General features: G+C 37.7%; 1 protein-coding gene across 2 annotated transcripts in view; it reads right to left on the reverse strand.

Moving 5' to 3' along the window:
* Positions 1-26,451, reverse strand: part of ZNF638 (zinc finger protein 638) — a 41,615-nt gene that overhangs the window by 11,340 nt on the left and 3,824 nt on the right. The window contains exons 2-20 of one of the 2 annotated variants that reach the window (XM_010580812.1): positions 22,112-22,173; positions 21,791-21,829; positions 19,517-19,824; positions 17,718-18,058; positions 16,662-16,808; positions 16,149-16,280; positions 15,742-15,800; positions 15,517-15,560; positions 14,326-14,397; positions 13,668-13,835; positions 13,495-13,566; positions 12,389-12,471; positions 12,205-12,207; positions 11,567-11,698; positions 11,286-11,414; positions 10,916-10,957; positions 8,977-9,117; positions 7,245-7,370; positions 2,877-2,926 (exon numbers count right to left, since the gene is read on the reverse strand). In XM_010580812.1, the coding sequence (XP_010579114.1) occupies positions 2,877-2,926; positions 7,245-7,370; positions 8,977-9,117; positions 10,916-10,957; positions 11,286-11,414; positions 11,567-11,698; positions 12,205-12,207; positions 12,389-12,471; positions 13,495-13,566; positions 13,668-13,835; positions 14,326-14,397; positions 15,517-15,560; positions 15,742-15,800; positions 16,149-16,280; positions 16,662-16,808; positions 17,718-18,058; positions 19,517-19,824; positions 21,791-21,829; positions 22,112-22,173 (2,150 nt within the window). The remainder of the gene's footprint in view (positions 1-2,876; positions 2,927-7,244; positions 7,371-8,976; positions 9,118-10,915; positions 10,958-11,285; positions 11,415-11,566; positions 11,699-12,204; positions 12,208-12,388; positions 12,472-13,494; positions 13,567-13,667; positions 13,836-14,325; positions 14,398-15,516; positions 15,561-15,741; positions 15,801-16,148; positions 16,281-16,661; positions 16,809-17,717; positions 18,059-19,516; positions 19,825-21,790; positions 21,830-22,111; positions 22,174-26,451) is intronic. The other variant, XM_010580813.1, reaches the window with a different exon arrangement.

A 26,451-nucleotide genomic window follows, 5' to 3' on the forward strand; every position in this document is an offset into this window, starting at 1 on the left:
ACCAATTTAAAATTGGCACAGATGTAATACGTCATGACTGTGCATCAGATGGACACTTGCAACACGGTGTGAGGGCACTCCTCCCCTAGCTAAGTGGCACGACTGCAGCATTTTGTGGCTTGGCAGGCAGTGACGGAGTGTGCGTGCTCTCAGCGGTGCCCCACAAAACACTGGGAATCTCCTTCAGAGCCCGAGCAGCTCAGCTCACAGTAACTGAAGTCTTATGAAAAAAAAGCAGCCTCACTCGTTCCAACATCCTGCTCATCTGCAACAGGCTTCTTAGACCTGTAATCAATTTAAGCTTGTTAGCTGCAAATGTTTGGAGGTAAGTGTGCCTCATGAGTGGCTAAGCAGTCAGGGCTGATCTGCTTTTTATGCCACAGAATTGGTTTACTCAGTCACAACACACGAGATATTTTGACATCAGTTAAACATTGTGTTCCAAAAGCAAAACCCATTTCAGTTAATTTTCTCTTCTATTTGAGCATCCTACAGACCGCTGAGATTTATGTCTCACGTGGCTGTGTAGCAAAACACTACCTGGATAAGTCAGAGCACAAAGTGCAGAAATTCAGCTCTGAAAGCCCAGGTTTGTCACTGATGCGTAGAAAGCTTAATTAAATACAAGCTCCGACACCTTGCTAAACTGTACCCCACAGCCTCTGTTTATATACTTTTTTGCAGGGAATGGAAAAAACGTCAGTGAACACTGGAACCATACACTAACTACAAAGCTTACAGTAGTAGCACACACATATTAACCTCTACACAATACAAATTAGATATTAGTCTCTGAATCCTCAGGACTTTATGTCTCCTTTCATGTCAACACCCACCCTGTGCCTTCCACAAAGCCCTGGTGGTCTCCAAAATACACTGATAGATTCAAACCAGACTGTGAAGCAGTGGAAGGAAAGGTCTGCAGAGGCAGTAATGCACAAAGATAGAGATGAGTGAGCCTGATGAAGCACCAAGGTGCTTGAAGTAACACTTAAAAGACCTGTTAGGCATTGGGAAAGGAATAGCACGTAGACCTGCAAGACAGATTTCCTGCACAGATGTTAGTGTAAAGGGTGAAACCAACAATACCTGGTGCTCAGCTTCTGCATAGGACATCCCTGCATTAGCTGCCATACGCAGTCATTACTGCCCGAGTTAGCAAGGGAAAGGCTTGGAGAGTTCAGTGCTAGAAATGCCAGCACAGAGGCTGCGTCACAACGGAGACACAACCTGCTTGCTACACGTCAGATCAGGATTAAAAGGAGCAGTGGGATGGTCCTTGAATCTTAACCTCGCCAAGAAAAGTTTCAGCTGTTTTAGCTGAGGAAAACAAATCCCAACAAAATGCATCAGCATCCTTGAAACAAGCAGAGGCATTTACATCAGTCACCTCAGCCGCAAGATTAGATGAACTACCTACTCGGGCTGGACAACAACTGAGCTTCCAGAAGCATTCCAAAGTTTTTTCGGGATCATCTCATCATCCCAGGCAACCTAGAAGGCAGCCCCTTCTGCTCCCCAAATTTTGCTACTGCTTCCCTCCCCAGAAACAGGTGACAAGGTCTTCAGATATATAATAATATTTAAGATATCTTCTGCTTCTTATGAAACGTAACTGAAAAAAATAATCAGTCAAGTCACAAAGGCTTATAAGGAGAAGACAGTTGCCTCAGACAAGGAGAATGTGTGTAGTGTTATTTGTAGGGAAAAATGTCAGGTTTCCTATCTGTTCAACAGCCACAGCTGGATGCTGGGCAGTACCTGGGATTCATGTAAGAGTCACTTGTTTTCATTAATTACCACTACTAGCTAAAGCCCACCAGTCTGGAATCAAAAAGGTTACCTGAATGTCTGCTTACATGTGAGTCGGAGACAGTTTAGAAACGAAATACTTCCAAAATTGACTAGGGTCTGTGTAAAAGTTTCATGAAATTAGGAGTGCCTAACTCTACTTGTGAAGAAACAGGTTTTGGAAATATAGTAACAGTCCATGATAGTATAATGGCATTACTTGAAATTGAAGTTTAGGACCATTATTACACAGTTTTGTTTTGGTTTTTTTAATGATAAAACTTATCCAGAAATATGGATTTGAGTCACAGAAGGTGTTTTAAGTCATATTTGTTAACAAGAACTCTTATAATGATCTATCCATTTATAAAAAAACATAATCAACACTCTAAAGCCAACAAATAGTTGCTCCACAATGAGAAATTTTACTACAAGCAATGTCCGTAAAACAATTTTAAATGGAACATACCAAAACCACCATTTCCCATTTCTAGGTTCTGACGTTAATATAGCATCCAAACATTTTTTTTAAATCAATTCAGGGACCTGTATCACAGCATGAATAATGTTAATAAGTTAAACAAGGAAGTTTCGGTTTATTTTTAGCATTTGGAAACAGAAACAATAGAGCCAGGTGCTCTGACAGAGGAAAGCACTGTAGGACAAAATAAAGCAATCACTTCCTGGTTAAATACAACAAAAAATTGTCTTACCAACACGTATATCCAAACATACTTTCCAGGACCTGTGGTAAAATCCTGGCCAAATCAGTAGAACAATTATAACTCAACGAACTACACAGAAAACAGGATTTCACCCCATTTGTCCATGTTCTTTGAAAGCCCCAGATTTCAAAGAAATCACAAACATTACAGCTCTACAGCAATACACTACACGTCCTGCACACACAGAACACACAAAAGCTTGAAAGAAGTAACAGCAGGTAACAGTTGATGGATCTCACAGTGGGCCTTTTCATCAAGCTCAGTTAGAGAGATGGCTCAGCAATCTGCTTAACCTTGGATATACATTCCATGAACAATATAGATACATTAAAAAAACCCTTAAATACTTGAAAGGCATACCTTCCTTTGCTTGGTTCCTCTCTCTTCACTACTTTTCTCACAACTTCAGCCTGAAAGGCAAAAATCAAGGTTCAGCATCTATGACTTTCAGAAGCATCAGCACAGAATTTGCATAACCCACCTAATTAATAACACTCTGAACCCAAATTTAGGCATGCATCACCTGAAAGATCAAAGGGACAGTTAGTTGTTCTAAAACTGTTCCCCACAGAATATGTATTTCATGAGATGACAAATAAAAGTGCATGGCAGCCTAAGAGATTTTACTAAAAGTCTGCTAGACAGAACATGTGGCACACCACTAACTGTTTTGTTCGTCTCATCTTCAAAGCTGTCACGGTTTTGAGCAGAATTAACTTTTATTATAGTCTGTGATATATTTGGGGGAGAGGGATGTTAAACACGTCTTTTCCCAGACAGCACCTTCTCTCCTGTACCAGCGAGGATGCTAACAGCTGCAGAGCTCAGGGTGAATGCAGTTAGCTTGACAGAAAACAGCAGCACACCTTTTCTAAAGACAAATTACATTCCAAGTTGAGTAAGTATCTACAGAAAACCAAAGGCCAGTTTCTGTTCCCTTAAAACCTGCATTCATTTCTTGTACGATGACTAGGTGTTTCTACTTTCTGTTCTGTAGAATAAACTTGTGGAATAAACATGAAATGAAATCATGTCTTCTGAAAAAAAAAAGACAATGACAAACCATCCAGGCTCTGCAGCTATCACGGTTAGTAGCATAGGTCCAAGCAATCAAAACAAAAAAAAAAAAAAACCAAAACAAAAAAACCCAAAAACCTTTTAAAAACTCAGTGTTGATATCTCAGTCTCTTCTCTGAAGGCATTCCACAAACTAATTTGAAGACTACCACTATTAGAAAGAACATCAGATAAATTCAGTGCACGTAGAATTCACTTTAATCTTTTATTTATGCACATAATTCCAAACCCTTCAGTTTTCCCTTTCTAAAAACATTTATTCCAGAGATAAGTGCCAAAAGTAATTTGAACACGTTATAATGAATTAAAAATTATTTTGTTTTTCCTTCAGACTAGCTTCTGACTGAAAGGCTTCTAGAGAAAATAACTTATGGCAAAGGGAGCTACAAGCTTAACCTTCCTATGGTACCTAGGCATAACATCCAGATTCTGGCAATGTAACCGAGAAAACAGACAAGAGGTAACAGACTTAAAATGCAGTGAAGAACAACAGATGGAAAAAACTCCGTTTTCCCTCTTAGCAGTGTGACCAGGCATTTTTCTCTCCACCTCAGACAGAGATAAAATAAAGCTTAGGAGTGTATCTCCAAAGTACAGACTTATTTTAACATTTGTGCAAAAGCTGTGACAGTCACATTGACAAAGACTGGAATGACACCCGCTGCACCCATGCTCTATGATTCTGTATTCCAGTTGTACATCCACCTTCACCGTTACAGGAGTTTCCCCATATTTTTGTAATTTCAGCAGTATTAAATTCAGACATTATCAGCAAAATTACAGAAACAAAACTATAACATGATTAAGCAAGCACTTACATTACTGCTGTTACTATGCCACTGGCATCAGTTACTGCTATCTGGCTGGTCAACCTCTCTAAATCAGATAAGCACTCTGTATCACCCCAAGTGTGCAGCTGGAAAGAAATATTATTTTGAAAACAGACTGTGAATGCCATTCTTTGTTGGCATTGAACTCTGCTCTGATGAAACATTTATAGTGACAAAGGCACGTTATTCTCTTGCTACACAAGATATAGGGAACAGCTATAAAAAGCAGATTTGAATCACAAAGTGTTGCCACAATGCATCCTTGACAGACATTCCTTAGCATGAGCACTTTAATGAATGATATTTTGTTTATTTTTCAGTGCTAAGGGAGCTTATTTACATTTTCTAGACTTGAGAAAAAGCTCCTAGGTCTGAAGATTTGGTTATTTTCTTCAGCTACAAAGGTAGTCTAATACAAGACATTACTCTTAAATGCATCTGACATCATCGAACACAATTATAATTTACGTTCTTTAAAATGAGCTGAAGTTCACTACATAAACTGAAATACCAAACAAAGTGCCTCAGAAGAAGAGCATATTTTGTCCCATAGAAAGAGAGTCAGCAATGGGCAGAATCATCCCTGCAATGGGGAAGAGGAGAGAGAGAAAAACTCTTGGAACATCTAATCCATGCTCTTGGACCTAGCAGAAGAGAGAAGAGGACCCTATGCACCTGCGCTCACTGGATTTTAGCTATCAGCACTTCACCTGCAGTGGGTGGCCACCCTGCATCAGAGGTCCTGAGGGACGCACGCCAGCCCACCTTACCCTACCCCTGCCATACCGACAGTACCACACCACCACACTCATCTGGCAGAGATGCTGTGTTCAGCAGGAAAGTTAAAACAGTTCTCTGAATCAAATGTGTAATTCAAAAGCACCTTCAGTGTTATTATATTGCATCTAGGCTAGTTAATGGGAAGTCACTCCTAATGAACAAACTATACCCCTTCAGCCACAGACAAAGGCCCAGAACAGGATGGGAAGAGCTGGGAAGGCAGGCTGATGACTGAATCTCTGCAGACATTTCAAAGAGTCACACTCGCAGAAGGGTAAAAAACTGATTTTACACAGACTAGGCTCTGCACGTGCACAGTAACTGCTGATTTACTTGGAAAGGGGCGCTATTAGTCTAGTCAAAAAGAGATCTGTGCACCCAAGTCAGATCTTGCTGTGTACCATTTTATGTCCTAAATCATCCCAGATGCTACTCAACAACTATCACAAGAGTGCCCTACCAGAAATGTCCTATTGACACCATATGTCTTTAAAAACATGAATCCTAAACACCATACAGCTACCCTACAGATTTCATAAATAAGGATGCTTTTCAATAAAGCAGAAGAAATTGCCAATACAATAGAAAACAGACGATGATACAAGCCAATGATCAGTACCCAACCATTCTTTAAAAAAAATAAATTGAAATTCATTGTCATGCTCAGTGGAAATAATAGTGACAGCTTTGTTAGCTTGGTAAGTAGAAGTACACATCTGGATGACTTTTTTTCCTCCCTGTTGAAGTAACAGGCTGTTGCCCTTGTTATCATTAGGCATGTGAAGTTAAACTTTCTCTTGTGCTGAATAAAAGTGAAGGGAAAAAACTAAGATGCCCTGTCCCTCTAGACACATCCTCATTTGAATGGTATTCCAAAGTCATGCCACTGAAAAGGAACTGCAACACTCAAGGAATGAAAGCTCCAAAAATGGAATTCACGTGGATGATCACTGGGAAAACAAAACAAAACACCCCACAGCAAAACAAAACAAAACAAACAAAAAAGCCCTATACACATTTTGGTCTCAATCTCAACAGCTCATGTGGAACTGGTTAGTCAGTCCCTGTTCTCTCAGTTATATATGAACTTGGAAGAACAAACCTAGCTGGTATTCAAAGGAATAAAAGCCAAGCTATATCCCCCTAAAATAAGTGTAGTTTGGAAGATGTGGCAAGAGATGGAGAGTTGATCACTGGACAAATGATTAAAATTATTTTGTTGAGTCAGGACATGAGAGGAGCTGAAAAATGAGAAGGCAGGGGTACACAGAACTAATGAAATAAATCCTCATGTTTGAGTGCACAGTAAACAGTGCTTTACCTCCACGCCATGAGAGGGACCACATCTGGATTTACATTCTCCATTTTGGAAGCCAGAACGCTATTAGCATGTGGCTAATTTCGCATTTCTTGCTTAAAGCTCTTTATCTATCCAATGCAACACGCAATAAGCTCCTTCTTTTCTGGTGTTCAGCTGCTGCAGCTTGCTGTTCCTTCAGCAAATCACCAGAAGTAAAGTGGGAGCTGCTCAATACTGCAAGTAATTTAATTTCTAAGAGAGAAGATGGAAGCAGCTGTGGGTGCACAGACCAATGCTGACATAGCAACCAAGTCTGGAATCAAGAGGATTAAAGCAGATGAACTGCTAAAGATGAATCAAACTAGATCAGAAAAAGACTCTAATAATTGCATTATCAATCCTTTTCTAACTGGTACTAAACAGTTGCTTTCCTCCTTTCTTCCTTTTTCTCTTCATCCTTCATTAAGAAATACTTTCATCAGTGGAAAGAGATTCCATACACGTTCGTAAAATAAAGAGACAAAATAAAGACAAACAGCAACACATACTTTGACACCTATGCCACATCCCAGAATACAGACTACAGACAGCTGATCCAGTTCCCACCTGTTGCACAGTTTTCACTCTCATCTACAATGACAGCAAAGAGCGAAGGAAATACTAACATTATCACCATTAGCTGCTCTTCATGGAAAGGTGGTTCTATTCTACAGAAATAATGTATTATTGAAGAAATCTTACCTCAGCAGACTCTCCTTTGGGTGACAATGTACAGGTCAATGTATGCTCACCCATATTGTACGGATATTGCTTCAGGAAGCTGTACATTGACCTGGCTGACTTGGCACTATCCAGCTGCAGAATTGCCTAAAAGGAGAAAAGCGCAAGCTTCAAATGACTGTTACTTCATCTTATTTCTGTATTGCAGAACAAGTTTAGTATAGTCAGCTGGTATAGCATGTGATATCTAATATTCCTGAAGGGTTTCAACATCTTCATTTTAAATTACCTATAGGCATCATTTTTTGATTAAATCCTATGTTTCAGATATAGAGAACAGTGGATTCTCTTGTTTCTGAGAGGCTGAAGAAAGAAATCTCTCCTGTTTCGAATTATCTTTAGAACTAAATAATTAACAGCATCACGAAACAGTGGAGCTTGGAGCTTCACTACCCACATGTGTTTTAACATTCCGGCTTCTGGACACATTCAGCTTTGATTCTGCTGTAACTCATGAGCATCTTCCCATGAGGACGAGGGGAAGTGCATGCCCACAAAAAACACTGCAAGATTACATTTATAAAGGAAACAGTAAAATGAACTATACACAAAAGTTCATCTGCTATACTAGAAATCCCTCACTTCTTTACATTTTAGCTATCAAAATTAAGACAAGTTTTATAAGTCACTTTTAAAATTTTCCAGCTATTCAAATTGTGTTCTAAAGCTGATATTAACTATATTACTCCTCTCTCTCTTTTTTTTTTTCCCTCCATATTTTATTTAAAGCAAGCCTTAAATAAGCGACCCCCCTTTTGTCTTTTTCCTTAAAAAAACACCTCTGCCCTTCTGGGATCTTTACTACAACTCTGGCTATTGAAAACAGAAAGTATTTGATGGAACAGCTTTCCATCACAAAGTGCTGATTCAATGGAATTAAAGCATTTGATGTTCAATTCAACAAAATTAGTTGAAGGTCTAGAAATTGGCCCTAGATGTGTTACTGACTACAGAGTTCTCTTTATTGCATTTGAAAATTTTAAAAAAGGAGTTTTAGTTTCAAAAAAGAAAAATGCTCTGTTCTTTTTAAAAGCATCTTCACCTGTTCTATGGTTTATTAGCAGATGGAAACTTAAAATAGCTCAAAATAATGTGAACACAATTGCTTTTTAATTGTTAAAATATATATACACATACACTAAATTAAATCTAGTTCATAAAGTAAAAATCCAATGTTAAGTGCAGCAATAGCAACATTAAAAATTAAAATAACAAAATTTTTAAAAAAAAAAAGAAAATCAAGTCACTAAATTTTGAAGTGTCCAAAACAAAAAGCAATTACAGCAATTCTGACATTTTCACTTCTCATATCAAATGGATTGTTTTGCCTCAAGCTTCCTACAAAATGGGAACTCCTTTCCCCCTCCCACTAACAACTCTAATGTCAAAGGTTAATAACTTTAGCAGCCATTTAGGAAGCTTTACTTTCAGAGCTTACTAAACTGTTCTTATATCATTCAGGCTAGATAAAAGCCTAAGGCTTGTTTTGGTTGGTTAGGTTTTTTTACTTCCCCACTGCCCTTAACAAATAAGACAAACTATTTTCTTGTTCAGGGTGAGTGGGAAAGAGTCAGAAACTTTGGTGTCTCATTAACAGAACATTCTTGGTACTGGGAGATGAAAAAAAAATTTTTTTTTTAAGTTTTTTTTCCCAACAAGGTACTTTGCACCATAGGAAAAAAAATATACTTACCTTGTTTTTATTCTTCAGTACAACATAATGATCTACTTTTCCAAATCGAAGTCCCACACAAACTGCTTCAAGTTCTCTGTATCCATCATCTGGCAAGTTCCCAAGATGCACAAACTGATTATGAATAGTTTCAGTATTTACCTAAAGAAAATTGATGACAAAACTTGCTTTATTAGCAACTACTGAACTAGGTTAGAAAAGCCCTGCAGAAAGCTGCTGTATCTCCCAGATCTTGCCGAAAAAGAGCATTCACATACATCCAATGTTCACATTTTCAGATTCACATCAGATTTTCCATTTTTTATGCAGTATAGCAAAAGAACCAGCTATACTTCCCAGTAAAGAATAACAAACTTAAAAGGATCAAGTTGAGTGTTTTATTTCAAATCATCTTTTATTTTTTTTAACTAGTAAAAGTCTCTTTAAGGAGCACTGCAAAATAAAGCTGAAGTTTAAATAAATTTGGTATTTTGAAAAGCAGACACTATCTAGTCAGTTTATAAATTGGTCAAGGCATAGAAACCTATCTAGAAGACTCCAATCCTGGTTTTTAAGTTGTAGGTTCATTTACTTCATCAGTTTGTAATAGCATAAAGATCCTCAGTCAAATATCATTTCTTGTGTTTTGCCATTTTCAAACACAGTTATCACCACCAGCATAGGGACACATTATCAAGGAGACCAGTAAGACTCTTCTGACCAGGAAAGATTCTGGTGCAGAACGTACGAGTGTGCTGACAGCAAGCAGAAAGCCATCCTCAGCTATGTAGTGCCAGCAGCACCATAGACTGGCATGGTGAAGCCCGGCACCAAATATTTTGTGGAGGATCAAAGGGAAGGGCCCTGGGACACAAAGTCCAAAGGTACCAGGAGACTTCTGGAATCTTAAACAAGTCTTATTTTTAAATACTTGAAAGTTGTGCGTCTTTTAGAAACACAACACTCACTTGCAACAAGCAAGAGATTTCCCACCCCCTCCAGTTCTGGTATGTTTTTCTTTCATTATTCATCACTTTACCAGGAGCAGAAAGAAATATTTCACCACAAGCAGATCAGAGGCACAAGTGGGATACAGCAGCAGGGGCGCTGGCAGTTAAGTACTCAGATGTTTCTGTTAGTGCCAAACAACGATCATAAGGAGAAAGCAGATATTCCCCAGATATATTTGCAACTGAAAATTCAAGCCTTTTGGGGTTTCTTGGAAAGTGATTTATTGTTGGCAGGGCTCTTTGCAATACACTTTTTAACCAAATACAATTAGCTTCTGACACTGCTGCTCTTAAAGTCACTCTTGTGAAGTTCTTGTGCCAACTGTTTAAGTCCAGAGACACACGTTCAGACCCAATGACTGACCATCTATCAAGAATATCTTGAAAATGTTTTTCACAGAAGACATAAAAGCTGTAACTTCATTAACCTCTACCTACCTATACCGTATAAAAATGCTTTGTACTCCAATTGCCAGCTTGCACTGTGTGCAGTGAAGGAACAGGAGGGATAATAAGGGAGACACTACAGTGAACAAAGCACAGAGGTAGTTCTGATAGTCAAACCAAAATATCTGTCCATAAAACACAGTGGGAAAACAGGTGGCATTATATACAGGCAAACACTGCACATTCTCCAAGCTATAGTGGTCAGCAGCTCATTGTTAGAACATTGAAAAAAAAAATGCAACAGAAGGAGAGGGTCTCAAAGGACTCCTATTAAATGTTTAATTCTTTGCACTTCATGCATCATGGAGCTAAACTAAGTGAACATTTACTCATTCTATTCCCTGCTCATTCACCCATGAAAACATATATAAACACTAAATTCAAGAGAAAGCATAGATAACAATTCAATTAGCTAATATTTCAGTATGAAGGATACTGATTCTAATTTAAAGTAACATATTTTGATAGCATGTGGAGGAAAAGTTAGACTGCTAGCAACTTACCTCAGGGTCAGAATCTTTAATTATAGCAGTAAATATTGCTTCCTTTAAAACAAAAAAAAAAAAAGTAAGATTTGAACTGTAAAATATAGCTTCACTAGCAGCAGCTAACTGGCAATCACTGACTCACAACAACTTTTTAGTTTCCCTTTTATTAATAAAATCAACAGCATCAGCACTTCTGACATCTGTGTAATTCTCCTATCAGAAGTCCAGGACACGCAAAGACATTTAACAGAATCAGTCTTCAATAGGACCCACCATAAGAATGCTTAAAACAGGCAGCATAAATCAGCCAGCTTAAATACAAAATCCTGCTCTGCCTTGAAATGTTACCACGTATCCTAGAATTTCAATATATTTTATTACTTACTTCATCTTTTATAGTCTTATGCTGAGGCACCATGTTGATGCAGAGCTGATTTCCATCCAGTGACATTGGAAAGCAGGTGTAAAATTTAACCATGGAATCTGCAGATTTTCTATTTATTTCAAGATATGCCTTTTAAAATAAAGAAAACAAAAATTTAAAAAAAAAAAAATTTATCAAAAGCATCTCACATCAATGCTTGCCGCACTACATTATCACATTTGTTAAAAAACACATTTGCTGCCTCTCTAGGTAGAAACACTACTAAATACCAAGTAGAATACCTTTTTATGAGATGATAAAATTAGCACATCCCTCAGACCTCCAAATGGCTTTGCTAGGTTGGAAACTTCCTCAACAGAAAATCCTCTCTCAGGCAAGTTTGAAATAAGAACCACACATATATCATCAAGTTCCTGTAATCAAATGAAAGTAAATATCACTGCTATTTCTTCAGCTCTAAATCAAAACTGCTGTATTACTGAAGAGAGCATTTATTTTTACTATGTAAAACCACCATTAAACTGAATAAAGCACTTGCTTAAAAGCATGTTACAATACTTGCAACTACCTCAACACCAAAGATCATTTAAACTTTTTTAGGATTTAGTAGCAAAGCATATTATTTTTTTTTAACCTTCTTCTCTAATTATGTCATATAATCACCTTAATTACTGCTTAATTGTGGATGTATCTACACCTAAGCTAATTCTGCACACACCTTAGGCTCTCTCATGTTAACTCATCAGAAATTCAAACCAAACCAAAACCCCGTATAATTATGCCACTACTTTATATCCATGACATGCCCACACATCAAATGCTGCAGGACTCTATGTGCAAATACTCCATCTAAAGAGAAGAAACCCACAGTAGGGCAACAGAGATTATCAGAGTGTAAAGGAGCTTTGGTGTAACTAACAAACTCTGAGGAAAAAATAAAAAGCCAAAGAGTGAAATGGCAGATGTCTATCAAATCACAAACAGCAAGGAGAAAATAAACTATTCATTATTTCTCACAAGAAATTAACAGGCAGGTGATTTAAATTGGAGGTTTTCAGACAGCACACCAACACTTAGAATAGGACCAAGTGCGTACTTAGAACTTCCATGGATTCAATCACCTTTAGACTGACCTTGCTAGCTGGTTCTGTTGATTCTTCACTCTTCGTAGTCGTTACCGTAGCTTCTAAAAAAAGGGGGTGGGGGAGTAGTTTAGTAATTCAGCAGATTTCTTTAAATACTCCAGAGCTTTAAGAACTTCTTGCATTACATTTTATCACCACTGCCACTGAGAAAAATGAAATATTCCTTCATTTAACTTACAGCGACAAATGACATTGGTGAGACACATACAGTGTTATGTAAATGCTTCCAGAAAAGAACAGTTTTAAGTAGGGATAAAAAATTAATTAAAATCCCTTGAGTAGCATGCACACGCTTTGCTGACACTGAGACCTTATCAGTTGAATTATCACAACCACAAGACTTTCTTGTGGGCACAAGGGGACTATGCAGGTGCCCAGCATGTACCCACACAATCTTTTTCCTTCTTTCTCCTGGGACAAGTCCACAGTTGTATGTGAGAGGCTCAGAAAAATCCAGACAGCAGGAAATAAGAAAACAGCAATCATACAGGATAGGCAAGCACAGGTAAAGAAGAATCACTTCTACTGTAAAATGTTTGTATCTACTACCTCTAACAGGTTCAGCGACTACAACCTTGTCCTATCTCCACTAACACATGTATATAACTGAGAATTAATATACACTTAGGCTATGTTTAAAACAAAGTCTGTTACTAATCAGTTATAAAATATGGGGAAAATAGCATCTATTGAACCAGCTCTAACAGGCAATGTGAAGCAATGGGATTAAAAGAATTAGTGGTGGATCTGCAAACAGAACATATAGAAAGCCCAAATCCTTTGCTTTAACGAGCTGTAAATAAAAGTCCCCATGTCACACTGAAAAGGTCTAGGTAAAAATATTATGTCCACTGAAGGATGTAAATCTTGGGGGTTTTTAGCCACTTCCGTCATCACAATGAACTGTTGTTTTATGTTTCAGTCAGTGAACGTATTCTAATAGATTTTCTTTTCTGATATTGTGTCATTTTAATTTCCTGGTCTCAAAAGCATTCTCATTTAGACCACAACAGCAGAGAAGTTTAGGACAGAAATGAGAAAAACCCTGTCAGTTTCCAATTTACCTTGATCAATTAAAGCTTCATTAAGCCGATCCAAATGCAATGCCGCCACCTGAGGCATCTGTGCAAGTCTCTCTAAAAAATAAATAAATTCAAGACAACATCACAATGTTAAACTTCACATAACTTACAACTAGCAAAGTAAATTAAAAATGGCATTATCATATCAGAATTACCTAATACAAGTGCAGGATTACTCAATCCTTTGCACTGAGTCTCTACCATCTTCACAGGCTCTGTAACTGTGTCCCCTTCTGTAATGTTCTTTGCATCTGACAGCTCCATTTCCCCAACTTCCATTTCGGCTTCTGTTGAGAGCTGAAGGTCTTCATCTGTAGATTTTGCTGGTAGGTAAGAGCAGAAAAAAGTATTCTTTGTTTCAATATATTAAACTAACTGATTTGCAAAAGAAGAATGAACGGCAGTATACATTTTTCTGCCAAATATTGAGAGGCCTCCTATCACGTAAATTCCTGCTCTTCGTTACAAATGGGCAGAAAATGTACATACAGCAAAAGCTGTGCAAAACACGTGTATGCCTGTGGTTATGTGAAAGGGTCTGCTTCCCCAAACTCATCTTCTTTCCCTGATTCTTTGCTATTCTAGATCTACAAACAGCACCGATAATCACTGCATTAGCCAAGCCACGAGGCACAAGAACGGTGCTCGCCTATCTAACAATCTACTACACTGGCAAGCCCAGTAAAAGGTGTGAAAAGCTTGGACTCACTAACTTAAATATCTGTTCTGGACAGGGGGCAGTGGGACTAGGAGGACAGAAAAGCAACTGCCTGTGTTTTCCAAGTAAAGTGTAAAAGTTCTCATTTGTCTTACCCACAGTATTTGAAGTTTTCTTGATTTTACTATCTCCCGTCATTGTTGATTTCTTAGTCCTTTCTTTTTTACCTACATAAAATATCCAAAACCAAGTGTAAGTCGAAATGCTTATTGCCCAAGTTAATTACAAAGAATATAAAAATACATACAAAACCAGTTTAATCTGCAGTAATTCAACTGATATGACAAAAAAAAACCCAAAACCTAAACCATAAGTTAATGCCAACAAACTACTGCATGAAAGCCATGAAGTAGAGTATCTTTTGTGAACTTGTTTAGGATTCTGGTGAAAAAACCTTGCTCCTGCAAAAACGTTTGTGTTCTTTTTCTCTTAACTGACTGTAAACAATTCATGGTTTCCATCTGTGAGACAGCTCTGAAATGCACTGTTACATGAATCTTAATTCCATTCTGGAAACCGGATTCAGAAGTGACCACGCTGACAAATGAATACATCTTTAAAAAGCACAATTTCCCATCAAAGTAATGTCTGGTCCCTAACTTTGCTCAGAAAAATTGCTCATGAAAGCCAATAAAACAAGCAACAAAAAATGATATGGCTGTTACTTCCAATGTCTTAATAACACATTTTTTGTGACGTTGTGTTGGCTTTTGTGTCCTGTTTTCACTGAAGTACTAAAAAAAAAAATTCTTCTCTAACAGCATGACAGACAAGTTTTTCTGCCAAGCAGTAATAATAACTGAAATAATTCCTGTCAGGATCAATAGAAGACCAGGGAAGAAATTTAAAAGCATTTGGAATATACTCAGAACATAAGACACTGGGAAATGCTAGCACTAACTGTGAAAGAGAATATTAGATACGTTATACATTAGGCTTAAAGTCAACTTGAAGAATTACACTTATTTTATGGAGCCCGAAGTGCCACACTTGTCTTCAACAGGTGGGGCAAACATTTAAAATTACAGAGTACAAGCACAGGTCAAGGTGGGGTCTTTTTATTGCTACTTGAGGGTTGATTTTTGTGGGTTTTTTTAAAGAAAGAAAGATAGGGTCGCATGAAAAGGAAGACATTTGAAAGTATAAACTAGACATTTTCTTGTAGCTCTCTGAACTTGCTTTCAGTTACTATTAAGAAAAGCACTCAGATAAAAACAAAGAAATGGGAACAAAGAAGGAAGGCAATAGCAGAGGTATCATCAGATAAAAGGTAACCAAAACTTCACCTGTAATAGATTTAGTTCTCTTGGTGGTGGTGTTCTGGTCTTTCCTATTGGGAGCAGGTGGGGAAAAAAAAAAATAAAGAAAAATCAGGTTCAAAGACAATTGATGAATATCAAAACAGCTAAAAAAGCTCAAAAACAATAAAACACAAGAAACCAAACAGATATGAACCCATTTGGTTTGCAGTGCTTATCACTGAAACTAATGTATGGGATGGCAACACTTACTTTGTACTTGATGCAACTTTTTTAATATTCTGAGCCCTTTTTTTGATACTCATTTTGGCCTGAAATGGACAGAAGGAAGAACTTTTACTGCATAATTTAAACTTCATATACAAATGTGTGTGTATATATATATACAAATAGTATTAATTAAGTATAAATATATTAATATAGTGGTTATCTTTCACTATTTGTTAAACTGATGCTATTCACAAATATCAAAGTTAACAAGAAATATGGAAAACTGGAATTAGGAAGTGCATTTTCGTATTTTAGACTGCTGTTTAAGAAAAGGAAATTAAAAAACATATTAAAACTACTAAATCTGTTTTTTTGGAGTACATCAGGTTTTGGAGCAAAACACCAAGCTACACACAAAGTATCACATTGTTCACCACCAGGCTGCTCACCTGGCCAGGAGATGCTTTTGGCTTCTCTGCTACACTTATTTTTACCCGTTTCCCATTTACCAGCACTGGCACAGTTTCACCGTATTTCACAGCTGCTATCACAGCTTCTTTGTAGTTCATTTCCAAGAAGGCCTAAAATAAATGGCACTTTCAGTCTTTATGTATATTACAGACACAAGATACAATTCACTGCAATTTTTTCCTTAGAAAATCTGCTTACGACAGAACTGCATGTACTTCTCTAAGTTCATGTGGAGTTTGATGAAAAAGTCCAGATTTCAGTATTATACAAAAGACATCCTACTTCCTTTAACATTTACAACTTAGGCAGCAAGCAAGAATTTATAAAGTTAACGTTTCCATCTATTCCGAGATCACGTATGTGATCCTTATTGACAAACTGTTCAGGAAGTCTTAATCTATGCTCAGCTGAGGATCCAAACACTACACTTGTTCATCGCTTGACAATTTTTTTTGCATTCTGACACAAAAACATTCCAGAGGAAAACCTACCTCATTTCTAGAGCGAAGTACAATGAGATCACTAACTTTGCCAAATGGCTGAACAATTTTTTTAATATCTTGATCTGAAAAGCCATCATCTGGTAAATCAGATATTTGAAGGACTGTCCCACAACTCAGCAATTCCTCTCTCAACAGCTGCAAATTGAAAACAAAACAAAAATAAACACTTTCCAAGTCAAGCCCAGCAAAAGGAAGAAAAAAAGGATCTGCAATAAAAATTACTCCAAAGTAGACAGACTGCTTTGTTCACTTACGGACAGAGCCACAATTTTGTTGTTCTACTGCTCTGTCTCAATCTTCAGTTATTAGAAGACATGGCATAGGATTACCAAGTAACACAATACAATCTTTCTGGTTTTATCAGTTACTATAGATCTACATAATTCTAGTTGTCTGGGCTGTATGGGTAAGAAGCTGCACAATTCCACTACTTTCCTTTCAATACTATCTATTAGCTTTCAACAGCACTAGGCAATGTTGTCTTTGCTTATCATTTAGAGGCTAGAAACTACCAAGGACTACCAAGGACGACTGCACCTACCATAACTAAAATACAGTCTGGTTTCTAGGTGGTGTTTCTAAGAGATCCAAACGGTCAGTATGATGGACTAAGACAACGCTGGCTTTAAGATCCTTCTTAACAGTAGTAAAGTTCTCTGCCTCATCTTTTTTGCTTGACAGGGCAAAATGAACACCTTCTGCCTCCTACCCTTTACTTTTATTTACACAGTAAGGTCCTCCAAACAAAGCTCATCACTCACACTTCATACAAATAGTGCTCAGTAGAACAAGGACCCAAATTTAACTGACATTTCTTTCTGCTGTTGGAAAGCACTAGAGAGGTTTTCCTTCACATCTGTTAAAAAAACCTTTGCTGTATAAATTACCACACTTACTTGCAGCCAGCAAATCTTTGCATTAAGATGGCAGTATCTGTTGCACAGAATCAGCAAACAAATGGTTAATCTTTCCACAAGTGATCCCCCTGAAATGAGATACTAACCAAATTCTTAAAATCACAGAGAAAAACATTAAGAAACTCACTCTATTATAAGAAGTAGGACGAGGTCCACTGGTTCCTGTGGATAAGTCTTCCTCATTCTCTTCCATTTCTTTGCTTTGGGGTAAATCATCAGTTTCAGGAGATGAAGAACTTGACCCAGGCAAAGAAGGCACATCTTTCTTTGAAGCCTTTGAAGAAACACTTGTTTTCAGTGGCTTCTTTGTATTTCCTGGCATCTTCCTTAAAAGTCCATGAGAGGGTGGTGATTTTCCTGATCCCGAAGATCCCTGCCCAGCTGCTTGAAGTGACTTATGTTTATTGAACTCTGCTACAAAGCCAGGTCCCAAACTTTTCACTACTGCCTCCAGAGCTGCCTTTCTGTCTGTGAGCGGAAGGGAAAACAAACTGTGTTTTGTTTGTTTGTTTTTAAAAGAAAACTTAGATATATAGCTGTTTAGTTTTCTACAGTTTCACTTTCACCACCCACTCCTGATTCAATCTTGAAACTCACTGAAGTTAGAGAACCTTAATTGCACTCCAGCAGAGATGGCTTATAAATAATAATAAACCTCTGTACTATTTTCACTGTGCTGTTGTGTAACTTGACATTTTTAGTTAGACTAACATTGTGACACTGGCAATGATATCTACAAAAATCCTCATGGCTGGAGCAAAAGAATGACTCTACTTTTGTATGTCAGGGAATGTAAGAAAAGAAAAGCAGCTTTCAAGGCTTTGATCGTCCTCTCGCATACAGATACACAGCACTACTTACTACCTTGATGCCTTCTGCTAAATTTTGTACCCTTCTCTGTCTTGCTCTTTGTCCTACAGACTGATGTTTTGTTTTAAATTATTCTTAACAACCTGACACAACATTAATTTCCTGTATGCTTTCCTTCTGTGGAAAATTTATATTTTGGTTATTAATTGCCTCTTCCCCTCATTCTTCTACATTAAAATGGCTTGCATTTTACCCTTAAGAAGATCTCTTTGAAACTGCCTGTCCCTTCACAACATTTCACCTAGACTTCTTTCCCACAAGAGCTCAGTACCTCTGAATTATCTGGAAACATAAAAACAACATAGGCACAGTATACAGATAAAAGAAAAAAAAAAAATCAACCTTTTAAAATTCCTCTATTTTTTTCTGTTCAGAATTATAATAGAAACAAAAACTCCAAACAAACTGGTATTTCAGCCAGAGACTGAGCTCAAAATGAACTACATAGAATGACCGAGTTTACATAAAATTTCCTAGAACTGCAAACTGGAGGAAGTAAGCTGAACGGAGAGTCACAAAATGCTGCAACGAACTTAACTGTTACAAAGGATGTTTCATTGAAAGCCTTTCACATACTATGCTCTTATCTCAACAAAATTATTTCAGAACACTATGCTTTCCTTGTAATTTACACCTCCATTTGATGCGCTTTCTGAGCATTGCATTTTCTTTCTCCTCATCTATACTGCCTTTGCAGAACTACCTTTTTGATGCTGCAGGAAGAACCACCTTCAGTTGTTTTCAATTCTTGACTATCCTTAAAAACTAGCTCAAAAACTGAGCACACTTGGAACAGACACTTGTTCAGCAGTTATTTGATATGATTAACCAATTCCTGACACTAGGTAAGGAAGACTTCAGACCTTTTAAAATGCCCATTTTCTTCAAAGCATACTTCTCATAAAGCAACATCAAAAGGAAAAGTTGTTTCTAAAAACAGAATTTTGCTATGAAAAATGCCTAGGGGACAACTGGACAGATAAACCTCTTGAAATCAACTCAGTTTTCCTGAAATTGAAGGACGTTTCAATTTGGCAGTGTGTATCCACCCTTTACCTTGAGATCGGGTTGACCTCCTTGATGACCAATCATTACTGGAAGATCTCTGAGGTCGTGGACTAGTTCTCAGTGGATTTCTCGATCGCTGCGGTGACCTTGACCTGTGTCTGGGGCTAAGTCGTCGCATCTGCCGCGGGCTTCGACTTCTTGGCCTTGTTGGCCTGAAGCGGCCAGGGCTCCTGGATCTCGATCGTGATCGGCGAAGAGCATAGCTGGAGCCTGTGACCCTCGAACGTCTAGGACTGGGACTGGCAGAGTTGGAACGACGCTTTGGGGTCTGGTTTTCTTTTCTGTCACCAGCATTTCTAAGAGAATAAAGGCATATGAGTTTTGACAAGGTGGAAAAAAATAGTTAGCCCGAGTCTGCTGAAACAGACTTTCTGCAAAAAAGAACCAAAACTGACAAAGTTTAGAGCCTAATTTGTTCACAAACATACTTTACATACTGGTAACACGTTTCTATATGAATTTAGGATAGATAGACAGAACTGAAAAGAAGCAAGTAGGAGAGAATAACCTGCATGGAACAAGACAAAGCTGCAAAGAAAACTCTGAAGTTACAAGCTGCAGTGCTATGAAAAAATAATAGGAAGAGGGAAAGGATACATGTAAGAGTAATGAATTAGGATACTTTCCTTGCTTCTTCCAAATTTAGTTTGGAAGTAAGCAACCTTGAGACATTATGTCTGAAAGATTGGCTGAGACTGAAAGAAAGATTTGAGAGGACTACATAAATATACATCCACTGCTTACTTATGCTACCTAGAGATGTCACATTGATGAAGAGCACAGAAAGAAATAATGGAGAAGAAATCCATGAGAGCAATAGTCCCTCTTAGAGACATGGAAAGTAGTCAGGCATAGGAAAACCCTGACAGGACAGATCACAGGAGTAAAAGGGAAAACCTGGAAAATGCATAGAGTATATGCTTGAATGTCTTAACAAACCAGTGCAATTTATAAAAAGCAGAGACTGTGAAGTGATTTACCAGAGTGATAACAGTACATAGCAAGCTCATCGACCTTGCCCCGAGACTGCACCCAGCAGCTCTGCACATCTGTGATCACCAAGAGCCTACAGCTGTATTCTAACTCTCCCAGCTGGAGACATGCTGTCATCAGGAAGGATTTAAGAAAGCACCACCCTAAAAAACAGCTCTTGCCCCACCTGCAAGCACAGAAGATCTCTCATCCACAAAAAGTGCTATTAAACACTTCTCCAATTTATATAAGGTCCTCCAGCTAAGACCAGTTTCCTTTGCCTCAGTTGTATATAACATCAGCAACACTGGACAGCAGTTTTAGTTTGAGGTTTTAAAATACAATTATTCTCCTCACAGAAGTTTATTTGCTTTATTTTTCTCTTTAAGGTTTTATTTCTCCTTGTTTATAACATGGAGAGACCTCAGACGCACTCTGCAAATTAACCTGACCTACATATTCAGCTTTGTAACACTTCCCCCACCACCCAAAAAAAAAAAACCTGAATAGTTAGCTTCCCAGGAAGTATGTCTAACTAATTAATGCAAAGTCACAGGAAAATCCAGAAAAAAATTGAAGTCCTATTATTCCTATTTGTATGCAAGTCGAAATACTTACAAATATTGAATCAGTAAAATAATCCAATCTTGCTGAGATTCAAGTAGAATTAGTCCACAGGGTGTGTTTTTACAAAAAATTAAGAGTAAACAGCATAATTTTAAAGGACAGAAGAGACATGAGTTCATGAATTCCAGTGTTTTTTCAACTTGTGATCCCGTAGCTCCCCAAGGGATCTATGGACTGAAGAGTCTGTGAAATAAGAGCTAACACTAGCACGCCTGTTGTCAAACAGGTTCAAGTTGCAAACAAGAGTGGCTTAATTGGAAAAAAGATTAAGTCTAAAAGTCAGAAATCACTTGCGCAGTTTAATCAGTGACCTAACACTGGTCAGTGTCGCTCGGTTAATACTGTATCACATCCAATAACTTACGACTAACTGAAGCACAGTTAGAACAAAGGTTCAAGACGAGGCTGCTGACAGTATCAGTCTTCAGACAGTTCTACAGAGTTTACTCTCCCCCTTGTGAAAGAATTTTAGATACTATGCCACTTATATTATTAAACAAACTTAGGACAAAACCCACAAAAGCACCCCACACAATTTTATAATGAAAATATGACACCACTAACACAGCTTGCCAGTGAGCAAAACAAGAAAATTAATTGCATTAATAACCACGTTTATAATAGCAATAAATTAAAAACAACCTGTAATCAAAAAGCAGTTACCTCTTTGAGGAATGAGACTCAGGGTTCCAATCGGGGTATCTGTTAAATGTTAAAAATACAACCGTCAGTGAAAAAGCTAAATTTGCCATCTGAGCACAATTTTTGCTTACGTGCAGTAGCTTTTACAGATAAACGTTCCTGTTCAGGACTCCAGAAGCACCAAGTGTCAGTTCATCTTTTACCCTAATGGTCTAAAGCCAATTTAGAATAGCACTCAGATACCAACAATCCTCATTAAGGAAATGTGACACACTTTCACACAACAGGCATGCACAGAAAACACTTTTTACACTAAGTGAACTTTTTAAACAGATTCCTTACTGTTGACGTAACTGGCGGCAGCTTTCAATGTGAGAAGGAGTGTTCTGATGCAGAATCCAGTCCTAATTGGAGAAAAGACATCCAGAGAAGTTTGATTAGCAAGTAAAACATTAGCATTTGGCCACAATTTCTGGTTACATGTTGTCATATTTTACCTTCCCATCAAATTTTGCCTAACAAATGATCTTGCGTCAAGGTCAAATTTCTCACTTAAAATTATTACTCTTTATGCAAAAGACTAAAATACTTTTTGATTATCAAACGCTGTTAAAGAACACAGAGAAATCTAAGTGGAAGTTGAACAAAATGCATTGTAAAAAATGAATCTGTTACTTCCAGCAACACACTGGGTTGTTGTCACCACGCTTCTAATGCAAAATGTTGATCCAATAGCTGGCTATATTAAAAGAAAGAAAACTATTAGCAGTCTTCACAGATTGTCAGACTGATGAACACATACACAGCAAATTAAGCTAAATAAATCGGAGAACCCGACACAACATGGTATCTTTAAGTCAAATATCGTTTCTACAGAGGCATGACTTTTGATGCCTTAAGCTCAAGTATGTTCACTCCTAATAATGTTACACCTAAAGGTCAGTCAAAAAGTCTGATGACATTTTTCACACACAAACATTGATTATTTTTTTTTATATTTAAAAAAAAAAACCTTAACTAAAGTTTTACCTAGGAATAACTGATGGGTTAAGCATGAGACAAATCCAGAAGTACAATGCAAGCTCTCAATCTTGAAAATTACTTAAGCACAGGTTTAACTGTAAACACAGAATCAGTCCCAAGCAGGGGAAACTATGCCTGAAGACTTTATTCTAGTATTATTATTATGAAAGTAAACTGACCTCCTAGTGAAAACAACTGCTGTAGTCAGTTTGCTATTGAGGAGAAATATTACATGGGCTGTAGCTATAAGGTATCACATGTCATCAACGATCATTATTAAGCATCCTTAAAAAAACAACTTCTAGTTGGTTTAGTATTTTAAAATAGATAATAATGGCTGAATAATGCAACTCACAGGCAAGGGTTCATAAAATAATTTGCAGTTGTGAAATTACATATCACTTTTCCTAAGCGCATGCTGGTTTATAACACAAAAGATTATAAAATGCATAGTTGGCAGTATCAAACCTTCTTGTTTATTGACAAAAATGCTGAACACGCTGGTTAAAAGAAAAGTTCGTGATGGTTTACTCAAAGCCTATGAGGTGGAAAAATTAATGTGACCAGGGCACAGTTAGTTTTGTGCATTCTGGCAGCCCAGAGAACGTGGTGAAAACAGCTGTTCCTTGCACTTACACTATCAACACTAAAATGTGCTACAAGACAGCTACCCAAACTATTTATACTCCACATAAAAAAACATGGGTTTTAAATAAAATAAAATACATTTTAAGCACAAGACTTATTATAATTTCCTGAAGAAACAGATATACTGCTTAACCAATCTCAGAGAGGCACTGACAGATTTTACTAGCTGTGTTCATAAAAACATTCTAACTGTTCAACTAAAGTCAGAAAAATATTACTCAGAAGACCCTCTGCATTAGTCTCACTAAATGAACCAGAGCATATTAAGAGTGGAAGAGCAGACTGATAAAACAAGTTGCAGCTGTAGAACTGCATGCACAGTGAATACACAGCATGCACACAAGAGCAAGCAATTCACGGTTATACACTTTTTTTCCTAATAACACGCCATTACTATGCAATCCCATTCTTAAGAATGCAATTTTTCTGGAGTCTTAAAGTTAGACAGGAAAAATAAAAACTATTCTTCAAGGGCTAAAACAAATTAGCTTGTGAAAAATGAAAGGAAATTGGGCTTCAAGTATCCCACTTCGTGGTCCCAAACGAAGAAAGTGCACACAGTGTCTGCAAGGGCCGAGGGAGGCCATTTTGCTTCCAAGTGACTTTAGCTACCCGTCCAACAAGCATTAACGAGACTGGCAGGCCTACAAAGAGATATTCTCCTCCCTAACAAACACAACGTTCTTCTCTTCTTCAAGTCTTCATTATGCCAATGCCCTCTTGCATTTCATAGAATTACAGGACTCTCAATTTATGTATATTCCTCCTCTTTGATTAATTCCTTGCCCTTCTCCGTCTTCAGAAACATTCCACTCCCTCTGGCAAGTCTGACCCCAGAGGCAGATCCTTCCCCGCAAAGGACAGGATCCCTTCCCAGCACAAGCACTCCATCACATCCTGCTAAGAGTAAGAACTTGCAGCCAGATTCTTAGAGCAGCAGCACTGCTGCTGCACAACCCGACATCCAATTTATCGAATTCTGTGCCACTGGTAAATCTCCTCTTACTTGTGGATCATCACCAAAAAGGTCCTGAAGCAGAAGCTGGCAGAGCGTAGTGTCTCCAGTCCCCAAACTCACGTCTTCTGCCAACAGTAAGATAGTAATACACAGGGATAGTACCTGCACTTGCTTGTGCTAGTTTCACAGCAAGGTATTCTGTAGAAAAACTAGGAATAAAATGGAGTACACCCCATTTTGTCCCCTTACTTCAGCAAAGGAATCGTAAGTGCAATGAGTCTCCATGACTTCCAACAATTTAAAGCCCAAGAAGAAGAAATCACCCTCACTTTAAATCTATTTAAGCTAGCAAACAAAAACTGTAATACACGGTAAATACGATCCCTCATGCTGGCAATATTGCAAATCTACTTTGTTCCAAAAGTGACATGTGTTTGAAGACAGAGAAATCACACTTTATTATTCCAATACATGCACTGTTTCAAGTTGAAATGAAGCTGCTCTGTGAAGCATTCATAAAATGTTTCAATATGTTGGGGGTTTTGTAAATGTATTTGAAAGACGACAACACTGAGGGAGGATTCCATCTAACCAAGGGCAAAAAAGGGCACTCCTCCATGAAAAAATGTTGCAGGACACAAACGTGCAAATTTTTGCGAACACCTTCTAGATCAGCAAGTCACCTTAGCGTCAATTAATTTTCCAAATTAATGTTTTAAAGCTCAAAAAGCCCACCTTTCTTGAGTATACCTTTTCTTATAACACAGTATTGTGTACAGCCATCTCCAACAACACCACAAAAACCTTCCTAACACAAGATAAAAACAAGGAAAAATCTTACACATTTCTGATGCCACTCCAGTAACAACTAGCTTTCAAGTCCATGGTAATCCTAATTTAGCACAAACCCACAGTATTTTAGAAAGCTAAATAGTCTGTTAGAGAGCTGATACCTCACTGAAGGACCACAGATAGCCAAGTATGAAGTTGCACCGTTGATTCAAAAGGCAGGACTTCTCCCAGTTCACCTCTGAACAAGTATCTCAGCAAGACCCAACTGAGGTGGCTGAAGGCATCGTCAAATAATTGAGGATCCCACCACCTATTGCTAAAGATCCAGTGAACAGTTTTGGTAGGAAAAGAAATGCTGAACAGTCTTTCCAAAGTCTATTGCATGAAACAGCTGAAGTATTCTTCACATTCAGCCCTGGACTCTAGGCAGCTTATCATGCAGCTGCTGACCTGCCATGTATCACTGCACATGAGGATTATCCATATGCCTTAGAGAAAAGTTTCAAAGCTTAAAAAAAAATATTTTTTTCATGGACAGATCTACAATAGCTATGCCATGCAGATGGAAGATATTTTAACTCTTGACTTCTGAACAGTGTATTAGCAAAAACACAACCTTCAAATATATATAAATAGTTGTGTAGAAGAGGTGTTCAGGATTCTTTTCAGATTACAGAACTAGAAAATACATTTACTTGCTTAGCTGTATGACAAAACAGAACTTTTGGTATATTGCAGACATCTCAAGGCCATCTTCAGCTTTGATTTCATCAGACCTCATTAATTAAGCAAGTTAGATACTTAAGAAGAGAGATCTATGGGGAGAACTGATCGGATGCTTAGGGGAACAGCAGAAGCATTTCTCACTCCAAGCCAAAACTCAGCAAAGGTTTCACTGTGTTTATGGGACAGCCAAATTGAAAGAACAAGGGGGATGCAGTTCAGATGATACAAATACAAAGTTTTAGCCACTAACAGCAACTGTAGCTTCAAAGGCAGACTGACTCTCCAGGAGCAGGAGTTGTGTCTCACATCCAGCCATAATCTTGCCATTTTAATAAACTAATGCTAGATAACACACTTGAATTCTCTTCCAATAGGCAATGCAGATTCTGCTTCAACAAAATGAATCCTAGATGAGCTTCTACTTCAGTACAAGACTGGATTAAAAAAATCTCTTAAAAAGACAGCTCCCCGCCATGAATAATCTGAACTTGAAATCCACCATTTTAACATTATTGAAACTTTGTTTTTCAGATAT

This window comes from Haliaeetus leucocephalus, unplaced genomic scaffold (assembly GCF_000737465.1).
Source record: "Haliaeetus leucocephalus isolate CR32 unplaced genomic scaffold, Haliaeetus_leucocephalus-4.0 Scaffold741, whole genome shotgun sequence".
NCBI lineage: Eukaryota > Metazoa > Chordata > Aves > Accipitriformes > Accipitridae > Haliaeetus > Haliaeetus leucocephalus.